Source organism: Pelophylax lessonae, assembly GCF_965119305.1.
Source record: "Pelophylax lessonae genome assembly, chromosome: 9".
Taxonomy (NCBI): domain Eukaryota; kingdom Metazoa; phylum Chordata; class Amphibia; order Anura; family Ranidae; genus Pelophylax; species Pelophylax lessonae.
In genome coordinates this window covers 112,639,879-112,653,171 of record NC_138776.1, presented here as the reverse complement: position 1 = coordinate 112,653,171, position 13,293 = coordinate 112,639,879, and the positions used below count along the sequence as shown (strand labels likewise).

The following is a 13,293-nucleotide window of genomic DNA, read 5'->3' as shown; positions in this document are numbered from 1 at the left end:
ATTGGTTGTCTACCTTCACTGGCTGAATGAGAGAAAAATGAGTCGCTTATGGCCACCCTAAAATGTCATTCCAATTTTAAAGCCAAATTGGCATATCACCTACTTCATATTTGTTACATGATGTCACTCAGCCAATCCAGGCTTGGGAAAGATTCCGACCAGATGGTCGTGATCCACACACATGCCTGGGCCAGCACCTAGCTCAGCCTCTCAACAATCCGCTGAGAGCCTAAGCCAGCCGCATCCTGACCCCTCCACAGCCCAATGCACTAGTGAGCACTGGAGGGGAGAGCAGAGAGCTGCTGAGTGACAGTAACGGCTCTCTACTCAGAGTGGAGGGGGCTCAAAGATCGCTGATTGCTCAGTTCTGACTGCAGAGCCGGTGGGGGACAGATGCAGCATCAGATCAATGCTGCAACCACCTAGGTGAGTATATGTTTGTTTTTTTAAATCCCAAACTTCCCTTTTGAAAAAATATTTACAACCTTCTGCTTACCGTTTAAAATGCACTTTTCTGATGACTCAAGCACTGAAAATGTATACTTAGTTCTCTTTATTTATGAGGGAACTGGGGAGCTGTTTTGCAATAATTAACACTGTCTGTACTATGCTGGCAAATCTCATTATCAGTTGTAAACTACATTTAAGCACTGTCTGTCTTAACATCTAAAAAAAGTTAAGATTTTTTTATGCTATGTGAATGGTATCACATAAAAAACATAAAGTAGGGCATTCTCAAATTTGACTGAAAAGGTTGAAATAGGCAAAGAGCCCAGTTTCCAGAGATAACATGTTTCTACTAAAAAACAATGACAATTGTTATCAGTCAGCAAAGAACCCTTAATGTGAAAGCTTCACTCTTCATGTCAATTACTAATAGTGCTTCTAAAGCATTAAAACAGACATGCCTTTGTCTGGAGATCAATACCACTATTTAAATGCCCAGCATGGCCCTTTCATCTCTTCATTTATCAGTCATGGTGGAAATAGGGAAGGTTTAAACAGCAATTTAATATTCTGCATTGATTTGATCTAGTACTTTGTAAATCGAAAATAGTACATGTACAATGGAAGGAAGCATTAAAGACTATGTAAGAGTATGTAAAAATACAGAGGTCTTTTTCCTGGAAACCTGGAACTTCTATATAGATGTATGTATCTTCGGCTCATGAGAAGATGTAGTTCACAAGGTTCAAGTAAACCTTGCAGCCCTCCCCTTGAAGTAGCAATCAGTGGGGGAAAGTGAGGTGCCAGCATCTACTTTACTATGGGATATACAGTATTTATAAAGTAGTGAATCTGACATTCATCAGTTACTGCAGGTATACATTTTCGATGTAAACGTTTAAAATGACAGTGATTGATTCACCAACAGTAAATGCTTGGTGATAAGTATCTGCTGTTTACCTGTTCATATCTAAAACCTGAATGATCCCGTTGCATTATACACAGACCTATTCTGTATGTTAGTGGAACTGCCCCATTAAGGCAAAAGTAACCCACAACAGCCAATTCAAAGTGATCGGTCATCTGTACCAGCAGACAGCTCTAAAACTGATCTCACGAATGGGACTATACTTTTGGGCTGTTTGTCCTCTTTACATATACTGTGCATTGCATCATTAAGTGTTTATATCCTCCGGCCTGCCGTATGCAAACAATTACATACTTTACCAGGTATATCCTCAATTATCTTTGTGGAGGAACTCTGAAGGAGTGGAAGCATTTGGATATTATGATCTTGGAACCGAGTGCGTTTGATCCGGTGCCAGTTACTATTGGAGATACCGTTCTAACCTGAGCTTCCAGTTTGATGCATGCCTGTTTGACCTCTCTTAATCGGGGGTCAAGAGTTCCGTTAAGGAGACCTCTTCATTTGAGCACGTGGTTTTTGCAATAATTATCAGTTGGAAAGCTCTCTGGTGTTGGACTCCTTTCTTCTTTCTCCACTAACAACTGGCTTTCATGCACTCACCCATGGACTTTATGGACTTCGTTTTCTATTAAAGTTTCTATTTATTCGTTTATATATTGTTTTGGCGCTGTACACAATTTTGTTATCTAAAACTGAAGGTTGCCCATACACACATAGACTCTGCAGGATGAACGAAAAAATATCAGATTCCTGATTCAGATGCTAAACAGCACAGACTGGTTAATCTCCCACTGTGGCTATTGTATTCTGACAGCTGGAAACAGTATACCTGAACAGCAGCAGGATTGGATTGGATGCAGCCACTGTTTGGCCAATCATTTTAAAATGGTCAGGTGTGAGAGTACTGACAGAGCCCCAAAAAAGCACATTTTGTCATCAGGAACTGGACAACATTTGATTCGTGTATGGCCAGCTTTATTCTGATTGGTTAATTTGGGTTACTGCACATTGCATTAAGTCCACATATCAGTTTGTGAAAATAAAGCACTGCATAAGCACTATGCATTCATGTGGGAGTGATAATGAAAGTGTGAGAAACATTTGTTATTATTTCTAGAGATTCTCCAAAAAACAGGAAAATCCCTGCCATCAGTCAATAACTGTTTCTTGATGTAGGCACTGGTGCTCTCTGTCCCTTGAGTATGGGAGAAAAACAAGTTAGAACAGTGATACGCAGGTCTTATCACCCTTTGTTTTCAGCAAGATCTATCTATTAATGAGCACCGTGATACCCACATTTATCTACAGGTAACAGTCACAGTCAGTATATTAACATACATTTAGTAAGGTAAACTGAGTGGTGACTTACTCTGGCAGTGAAGTCCACAGCTGCACCCCGGCTTAGTAGTAGGGTGGCCACGTTAATGTTCCCGTAATGCGCAGCTATGTGTAGCGGAGTAAAGCCACTCTAGAAGACCAAAGAAAACAAAGGTCACGATTAAGAATATTATAGTAATGTAATTAAAGTAAGCAGCGTCACAAGCAAAATGCATTCACATTCCAAAAATAAGAAAGTAATGACATTCACACAATCTTTATCATTTTGGGATCGATATTCCTTACGTTTACTTTGACCTTATTACAGAATCTACCCTTACTGACAAGTTGTGTTAACTGGCTGTTCTTTCTTAAGTGAGGCCTAAAATGCAAGGGCCAAAAGTATAATGAGCCATTTGCTTATAAAGAAAACCAGAATGAGTATGTATTTGCCTTACAAGTCATTTTGTAGTTTGTTATGGCTTTTCTGTTTTAACTTCTGTGTATAAAATCTCTAAACCTTCTCTCTGCATTATACTAGCTGACCACTCCCTGTTCTTGTATGTGGTTTCATTTCTCCCTGCAGAATTATGCTCAGATCCTGAGGTCCTATTACATGCAGCCTGTTGTATTAAACAGGACATCCACAGCATGCTTTAATATTTGAGTCTTCATGTTTAAAAAAAAAAAAAAAAACTTGTAGAAGATCCATCAGTGGAATAAAGGTTCGTCTGAACAATCATTCCATAGACAATAAGGACTTTGATCCACTGAAAATCTCACATTTCACATGGCAACCATCTTATGGTCTACCATTTTAGCTTAACCCACAGCATTAATCAAAATCAAGCTCTTAACATACAGTACACAAGTACATTTTCATTAAGAAATGTAAAAATTAGCACATTTGAGCCTTGCTTGCAATAATTGGATACTTTAGGATTAGGGATGATCGAACTTTTCAAAAGTTTGGTTCGGCCAGAACATCCGAACTTCCCGAAAGTTCGGCCCGGATTTCAGAACCCCATTGAAATCAATGGGACCCGAACTTCGGTAATCAAAAAACACAGTTTTGAAGCCCTAAAACCCAATAAATGCCCCTAAAAAGTGCCTAGGGTTCTGGGTCATACCCCAGGGACTATTAATCACACAAAAAAAGTTCTTAAAAATTTTCATTTTTGATAGAGAGCCAATTATTGAAAAAAAAAAAAAAAAAAAAAAAAAAAAATTCCTTTGGATTTAGTACCTGGGGGGTCTAAAAAGTGTACCTGTGAAGTTTCAGCTCTGTAGCATGTCCAGAACCATAAAAAAATGATCATTTGTATTAGGTCACTTATAGAACAGGTTAGTGGCTTCTCTCTTTTCACACCTTGCCGGTTTAGTAGCAAGCGTTTTTTTGGGCATTTTTGGGGTCTTTTGAGGCAGGTAAAACATCAGAACATGTGTATAGGAGGTATATATACACACCCATGTATGTATATATACACCTAGACATATATAGGTGTGATAGTAGCAGAAATATATGCTTGCGCTAATGAAATAATTTACACTAATATGGCTCCGCTCCTATCACACCTATATATGTCTAAGTGTAAAATACATATAAGTATGTGTGTATATATACCACTATACACAAGTTCAGATGTTTTGCCTGCCTCCAAAGAACCCAAAAAAATGCTAGCGCCAAAAAAAAAAAAAACGCCCAGGTGTGTTGTTGCAGGCATTTTTTGGGGGTTTTTGGAGGCAGGCAAAACATCTGAACTTGTGTATAGTGGTATATATACACACATACTTATATGTATTTTACATTTAGACATATATAGGTGTTATAGGAGCGGAGCCATATTAGTGTAAATGATTTCATTAGCGCAAGCATATATTTCTGCTACTATCACACCTATATATGTTTAGGTGTATATATACATATAAGTATGTGTGTATATATACCCATATACACAAGTTCAGATGTTTTGCCTGCCTCCAAAAACCCCCAAAAAATGCCTGCAACAACACACCTGGGCATTCTTTTTTTGGCGCTAGCGTTTTTTTGGGCATTTTTTGGGGTTCTTTGGAGGCAGGCAAAACATCTGAACTTGTGTATACAGGTATATATACACACATACTTATATGTATATATACACCTAGACATATATAGGTGTGATAGTAGCAGAAATATATGCTTGCGCTAATGAAATAATTAACACTAATATGGCTCTGCTCCTATAACACCTATATATGTCTAAGTGTAAAATACATTTAAGTATGTGTGTATATATACCACTATACACAAGTTCAGATGTTTTGCCTGCCTCCAAAAACCCCCAAAAAATGCCTGCAACAACACACATGGGCGTTTTTTTTTTTGACGCTAGCGTTTTTTTGGGGCATTTTCTTGGGTTCTTTGAAGGCAGGCAAAACATCTGAACTTGTGTATAGTGGTATATATACACACATACTTATATGTATATATACACCTAGACATATATAGGTGTGATAGGAGCGTAACTATATTGGTGTTAATTATTTGATTAGCACAAGTAGTGTTTTCTGCTCCTTTCACACCTATATATGTGCAGGTATATATATACATACATGGGTGTGTATATATACCCCCTATACACATGTTCAGATGTCATGCCTGACTCCAAACATGTGCTCAAAAAATCACTATAGACGCCTGCAGCCAAAAAGCAAGCTGACAGGGGCGAAGCCATATTACTGCAGCGAAAGTGACTTCAGAGAAACTAGCTTTTTCTCTATAGCTGTCACCCTGATATGGAAGGGTTTGGTCACCCTGCCATAGCAGTCACTGTCAGTTCACCCTACACTACATTACTGTCACCCTGATATGGAAGGGTTTGATCACCCTGCCATAGCAGTCAGTTAACCCTACACTACATTACGGTCACCCTGAAACTTCACACTTTCCCTACAGAAACTACATTTTTGCATCTAACTAAAGTGTAAAAGAGCACCCTAACTACACTAGATATCCCTTTCCTCACACTAATAAATGCTAAATGACACTTTTAAAGTAAAATTAACAGAACTGCTTCCACTCTCTTCCATGTCCCTGTATAACAATGCTAGGAATTTGGCGGGGGCTATCTTATATACTGGGGGGGGCGTATTCACTAATGATTGGACTATGGACCCCCTAGTCACTCCAATCACATTCCTAGCATTCTCCTGCCCCCTCAATTGGCTTTTGCTAATGGTTCTGATCCAATCACGGGCTTTTAAAGCCCATTTCCTGAACCATTGCATTTTGGTCGGTTCTGGTTGCCGAATTCCGAACTTTTTCAGCAAAAAGTTCTAAATTCGGCCGAACCTCGAACACCCAATGTTCGGGCCGAACCGATGGTCGACCCGAACCATTCGATCATCCCTATTAAGGATGAAACATACCAGCAATGAGACTCAATGGGCATCAAAGTATATTATCATTTATCAAGATTTTCCATCATGCTGGAAATGCATTCAGTCTTTGAAGCATCATCCCCTTGCATTGGGAAATGTCACTGTTGTTGGGTTAGTAGCTATGGTTGATTTCTAAGAAGTATAACTCTATAACAGGGGTCTCCAAACTTTCTAAAGAAATTTAAGAGACTTTAGGGGGGGCTGGACTATGCCCAGTGGGAGTAAACAATGTCTGATCTTTGTTATTAGGGGGGGAAATAGTTGGTGTCAGTGGGGGAATAGTGCCCCATTTTTGTTGTCAGTGGAAAGAATTTTGCCCCACCGTTGGTGTCAGTGAAAGGAATAGTGCCCCATTTGTTGGTGTCAGTGGCAGGAATAATGCCTGATCCGGCCCCAGTTTGGAGACCACTGCTTTATAGGATCATTTTATAGGCATTTGTTTAGATTCTGACAATGTTAAAGAAAACATTGACAGTTAGGAAATGATTTATCATTTCTGTGAATTTTTTCATTATCTTCCTAATATTAATAAATAAAGTTTATTGCACTAAATATGCATACATTTGCCATATAGAGCATGGTGAAGGGTGTGGGGAATTCAATTTCTAAAGATGTACTCTCCTGTATATCAAAAGCAAATAGCTGCTTTAGACACATACAAATAAAAGGGACCCCAATGTCATTTACATGCCCTTGTGAATGAAAGTTGCACATAATCAGAGAGACATTTTTCAGTTAGAAAGGCAGGCAATGACATGCTTGCCTGTCTATAAACCTACTGCAATGTCCCTTGTGACAAAGCTGAAAAGCGGAGGCACACAGTTAAAAATGTCCTTTTTTTAACTGAAGAATCAGTGCCATTACGCAGACATTTTTTAACGAGTTGCTTTATATGTCCCCTAGACCAATGAAATTTCACCCAAACATTACATTAGGCTGATAAATCAGTGCAGAATCAGGCTGTATATGGCCATCCAAATTAGCTCATAAAAGAAAACACATACTAAGAGAAAATATGCAGGTTTTCCTTACTGTCATCTCTTTCTAAAAAATAGATTTTTTTGGGGGATGGAGGTCAGCCAGGCAACTAGCATTGTCGGCAATGGCAGCTTCTATATTTTTCCCAGAACAGGGCTCCTTTAAGATACAGTATAATGGTCTTCAGCTGAATTTATAAGCTGTAGGTATATTTCTCAATTCAAGAAATTTAGTGTCATGCAGGCAGGAGTGTATCAGTGGCTACTGTTTAAAGCACTAGACCCCTTTGAACATGCTTATATATTTTTTTTAAGATACTAATAATCACAGCACACTTGGATTGTACATGCATTAATATGCAGAATAATATCCTCTGAATTTAAGTTGCATGCACTGTAACATTTTAGAATTTCACTGAAAATAAATCTAACCCATTAAAAAATATTATAGCTTTCACCTCTAAAAGATCTATCCCCCTCTTAGCAAGCCTCAAGTAAACTAAATAATTTGAAGCTATCTTGTTTCTGAATATTTTAGGACCCATTTTCACTTACCTGTCTTGTGTTGTGTTGGAGTAGTCTATTTATTTCCTTTGGGCCCTCAGTGAACCAAAAAACATACCTAACCTATGTTTTTGCCAACGTATCACACCACACATATGTATTCATTTTTTTTTTTTTTTTTTTTTGTGGTACAGAGAACGGTCCAGTGTGTTGTTTACTGCATTGATGGCCCAGAAATAAAAAGGGTGCCCCCCCAAACTGCATATAAAATGACATATCTCTCTCACAGCAACAATTACCAAGTTGCAACTGGGAGCCATGGAGCTGCCGCTTCTTCTTCCACATATACAGTATCTCACAAAAATGAGTAAAACCCTCACATTTTTGTAAATATGGCGCGGTGGTGCAAATTTGTCTGTCTGTATATATGTGTATGTGTGTGTGTCTATATATATATACAGTATATATATATATATATATATATATATATATATATATATATATACACAGTATCTCACATAAGTGAGTCCACCCCTCACATTTTTGTAAATATTTTATTATATCTTTTCATGTGACGATACTGAAGAAATGACACGTTGCTACAATGTAAAGTAGTGAGTGTACAGCTTGTATAACAGTGTAAATTTTGTGTCCCCTCAAAATAACTCAACACACAACCAATAATGTCTAAACCGCTGGCAACAAAAGTGAGTATACCTGTAAGTGAAAATGTCCAAATTGGGCCCAATTAGCCATTTTCCCTCCCTGGTGTTATGTAACTCATTAGTGTTACAAGGTCTAAGGTGTAATTGGGGAGTAGGTGTGGTCAATTTGGTGTTATCGCTCTCGCTCTCTCATACTGGTCACTAGAAGTTCAACATGGCACCTCATGGCAAAGAACTCTCTGAGGATCTGAAAAAAGAATCGTTGCTCTACATAAAGATGGCCTGGGCTATAAGAAGATTGCAAAGACCCTGAAACTGAGCTCTAGCATGGTGGCCAAGACCATACAGCGATTTAACAGGACAGGCTCCACTCAGAACAGGCCTCGCCATGGTCGACCAAAGGAGTTGAGTGCACGTGCTCAGTGTCATATCCAGAGGTTGTCTTTGGAAAATAGACGGATGAGTGCTGCCAGCATTGCTCCAGAGGTTGAAGGGGTGGAGGGTCAGCCTGTCAGTGCTTAAACCATACGCCGCACACTGCATCAAATTGGTCTTCATGGCTGTTGTCCCAGAAGGAAGCCTCTTCTAAAGATGATGCAAAAGAAAGCCCACAAACAGTTTGCTGAAGACAAGCAGACTAAGGACACGGATTACTGGAACCAGGTCTTGTGGTCTGATGAGACCAAGAGAAACCTATTAGGTTCAGATGGTTGGAAGAAGTGTGTCTTGCCTACAATCAAACATGGTGGTGGGAGGTTCATGGTCTGGGGCTGCATGAGTGCTGCCGGCACTGGGGAGCTACAGTTCATTGAGGGAACCATGAATGCCAACATGTACAGTGACATACTGAAGCAGAGCATGATCCCCTCCCTTCGGAGACTGGGCCGCAGGGCATTATTCCAACATGATAACCACCCCAAACACACCTCCAAGAAGACCACTGCCTTACTAAAGAAGCTGAGGGTAAATGTGATGGACTGGCCAAGCATGTCTCCAGACCTAAACCCTATTGAGCATCAGTGGGGCATCCTCAAATGGAAGGTGGAGGACTGCAAGGTCTCTAACATCCACCAGCCCTGTGATGTTGTCATGGAGGAGTGGAAAAGGACTTCAGTGACAACCTGTGAAGCACGGTGAACTCCATGTCCATTAGGGTTAAGACAGTGCAGAAAAAATATGGTGATCACACAAAATATTGACACATTGGGCCCAATTTGGAAACTTTTCACTTAGGGGTGTACTCACTTTTGTTGCCAGCGGTTTAGATATTAATGGCAGTGTGTTGAGGTATTTAAAGGAGACAGCGCATTTACACTGTTATAGAGGCTGTACACTCACTACTTTACATTGTAGCAAAGTATAATTTCTTCAGTGTTGCCACATGAAAATATATAATAAAAGGGGTGAACTCACTTTTGTGGGATACTATATGTACAATAAATTCCATTGATTCCTACTGGACACAAAATTGATTTCCTCTCCATAAGAATCAATAGTGTAGCACCCTCCTAGGTAGGTGCTAGAGAGAGAGAGAGTATAGTTTTGGATTCTGTCTGCTTTCCAGAAGGATTGCAAGGTAAATCTATATTGTTCTCTGCCTACCAGAGAGCAGGATCTGCTAGTGAGGTCTGCTCAATGTGCTCAGGTGCAACTCAGTTTGTCTGCAGTGTTTCACACTGGTCTAATAGGGAGGCATATTGGACAGTGGGAGGAAACCTGACAAATGAGTGCACAGGAGGAAAGTGCCTCAGTGGGATACTGTATAGATTCCAGGAGCACATGTGCTTGGGGTCTTTCAACTGGAGAGCGGAGTCCCGGAGGGAGGGGGCAGCTGTCTCGTCTTCTGTAGAAGTTGCCATGCAGCCCCAGGTTGTCGACCTGAGGGTCTAAAGAGCTAGAGAGGAACTGAACCCGGAGGACCTGTACAGCTGACTGGAAGGGAGACACTGGAAGGATCTGATTCTGCATACAGTGAGTACAGATCTGTGTCAAGGGGCCTGACCTGAGAAGGGCCATCCGTGCAGCTAGAAGAGTCAGTGGATGGGTGGCAGTGAAGGGGATGCTAGAGAGTATCCTGAAGATAATATAGTTCACTATGTCTGTTGCTAGTTCCAGTTGGAGTATCCCACTATTCCTTCTCCCATTCATGTTCCACAATAAATAAAAAAAAGCAATACCCCTGGACTGTTTATTGAGCAATGTGCCTTTGGGTAAGGATGAATGTGTGAACTGTACCCTAAGTGACTGTCTGCAGGTAATCAGAGGAGGTCCAACAAGTCATCACACAACAAGCCCTATGGGGACAGTGCTACAATAGATATTCTTCCACTCAAGAACTCAACCAGGAGACTTTCATAGGAATAGTTTGCAATGAGCCACACAACAAAGAAATCACTGGAACAGGGGGCAAAAATAATAGACTTTGGGGGTTAACTGCACTAAAATCTCAACAACAAAGAAAATGAATTACTTAGGTAGCCCTAGACTGAAATACTTACTCTGACTTGCTCTGAGTCTATGACAAAGCCAGTATTTTTAGAAGAACGTCAGTACTGGTACAAGTTTATTTTAAAGAGATACTGTTACCTTGCCTATTCAAAGCCACCTGACAGTGTCTTTGCCAAGGATCCCCCCACCTAATAGGGTCTTTGCTAAGGGCCCACCCCACCAATTATTTTATGTCAGCGCCCCCTGCTCCTTCTTCCTCTGTTGCAGCCACCTCTAAAACATCAGTGTCAGATGGTCTCAGAGGCTAGGAGAAGCAGTGCGGTCACTTCCTCTGTCATGTGACAATGTTCAGGCCTAGCAACTGGCTGATAGACATAAGCATTTTCAAATGGGATGAGGTCACATGATCCTCCATACCTGTCTGCTGCGACAGCCGGCAATAGACTGCAGCGTAGATCAGTGTATTGTGAAGGTGGAGGAGTCTCCCTGCTGTCAGAATAGGACGACGCAGCTGGGCGGATTACTGCATCCACATTGAATGTGTGAAAGGGGGAATCAGGTCAGTTGATTTTTTTTTGTTTGATTCACTGGTTAAACAAAAAAAAAAACTGACCCATGATTGTCTAGCTTTAGTCACAATGCTGGATTTCTAACAGCAGCAGAAAAAATGGCATGAGAAGTTAAATACTATACCAGAGGAAGCAGAACCAGAAGAGATATTTCACTGATAGAGTCCATGAGAGGAATTAATATCCAGTCATTTATTCAACTCCCCAGTGTGTACCCACACCTTTAACATCACTTTTGTGTGGACTGAGCCAGTTTACAATAAAGCATCTGTTTTTCAAGGAAGCACTAGAGATGGGCTCATGTACTGTATGAGAGGAGCGTCTTATCTTCTATAGTAGATTCAAAAAATATTATGAATTAGTTCTGATGCAAACTGAGTTCATTCCATCTGATCTATGTTAGGTGAACTATAGCTAAAATATGGACTTTTATTGAATCAGTAACTTTGCAAAATTCATGCAGTGAGACTTCAATCCATTTCTCAAACAGCTGAACTAAAGGCAATCTGTAAAGAGCAGAAATTTTAGCCATGCTAGCTAAAAAAGACTTCATCGCTCAAGGTCTGCAGGATCTAGGTTCTGGTCACCAGTTTGCTGACACAAGGTGAGTGCAAGTGTCATGCAGAGAAGCCTAAGAGGAACCACTCTAGGAAGCAGTGTGTCAGGACTGTCTGCCGCTCTGAACAAATGCTGATCAAACATTTATAGGATCATTGCAGACATTATGTGACATGCTGTCAATTTTGCTGCTCTTTTACAGTGCTCAGCCGCAGACAGCCCATGTACAGGATTGCCTCTTATTGCACATGCTACCTCGAGTTCTAAAGCAAAACAATAACTACACAGGAGGCAACACAAGAAAAGAGAAAGAGAATGCAGCAGCAGTGCTAAGATATGAGCAAGTGACTGTGTGTATTTATATATATATATATACCTCTGTTGTCCTATTCACCACCATCTACGTTTACACATTGGGAAGCAAAGAGGGGGGAAAAGAATGAATGGTTAGTCCACCACTGATGACATGGATGACAAAGGATTATGATAACTATATGGGACATTGGATGACCACAAGGCAGGCACAGAAGGGGAGTTCAGAGTCTGATGATTTATTATTTATCACACAGTTCTACCAGGTGATTCTGCATGCTGTATCATGCAGTTTACATAAAACAGATTTTATTACTCAGTGGAAAATGCTGTAGTGTGAATTTATACTACCTAGACAAATACACACATCGCAATATATTGAGTCCATAAATTATTAGCAATAATAAACTCTTTGGAAACAATGAATACATTAATTAAACTAGAAAAAATAGAACACAAAGTTAAAATGGGCAAAAACAGGAAATCTATTACTAACATGCCAATAAGGGCTTTACAGGCTAGTTATGAATCTATTCTTGGCAGCCTAGTAAGGGTTAATCCTGCAATTGGAGCTGTGTGTTTTTATTCATCAGTACGATCTTTTAAATCAATGTTTGCCTCCTTGCCTGTCAATCATGCAAGCAAGCTCGAGCAATAGTAAAGTCACACAGAATAGAAGGGAGAAGTCTGCAGTCAGATCCGTAACTGCAGTCTATTCGTGTCAAATGCACAACATCGACTCTGACCAATAGCAAAAGAGAAGGGCGGATTTTTCTGAGCCCAACACAGTGTGACGGAGTGTATGAGTATGCCTGTTTTTTGTTTTGTTTTTTTAAGAAAGGAGGGAGAGCTGGAGACATGAGATCATATTAAGAAGATTATTACAAATAATGCAGAAGAATGATCCTACTGATTGTAAGCTTTCACAAGCAGAGCCATCTGAACCCTCCTGTATTGGATTTAATTGTAACTGTACTGTCTTCCTTCATTTGGAAATTGCTGTGCAAACTGTTGGCATTTTACAAATCCTGTATAATAACAACAATTTAATGCACAATTGCTTTGGTTGAATTTGAATGTTTGTGCATTGAGCAGATACCCCTTGTGCCAACCTTATCTTGGGAGAAAACTAGGGATCATCCAGGGAA

The 13,293-nt window shown here is 40.1% G+C and overlaps 1 protein-coding gene across 40 annotated transcripts in view; it reads right to left on the bottom strand.

The window, feature by feature from the left end:
- The window catches only part of ANK3 (ankyrin 3), a 920,123-nt gene that overhangs the window by 266,158 nt on the left and 640,672 nt on the right, over positions 1 to 13,293 (bottom strand). For 28 of the 40 annotated variants that reach the window (XM_082268127.1, XM_082268164.1, XM_082268128.1 and 25 more), the window contains 2 exons: positions 12,210 to 12,233; positions 2,745 to 2,843 (listed from right to left, as the gene is read on the bottom strand). In XM_082268127.1, the coding sequence (XP_082124253.1) occupies positions 2,745 to 2,843; positions 12,210 to 12,233 (123 nt within the window). The remainder of the gene's footprint in view (positions 1 to 2,744; positions 2,844 to 12,209; positions 12,234 to 13,293) is intronic. The other 12 variants (XM_082268156.1, XM_082268133.1, XM_082268141.1 and 9 more) reach the window with 1 other exon arrangement.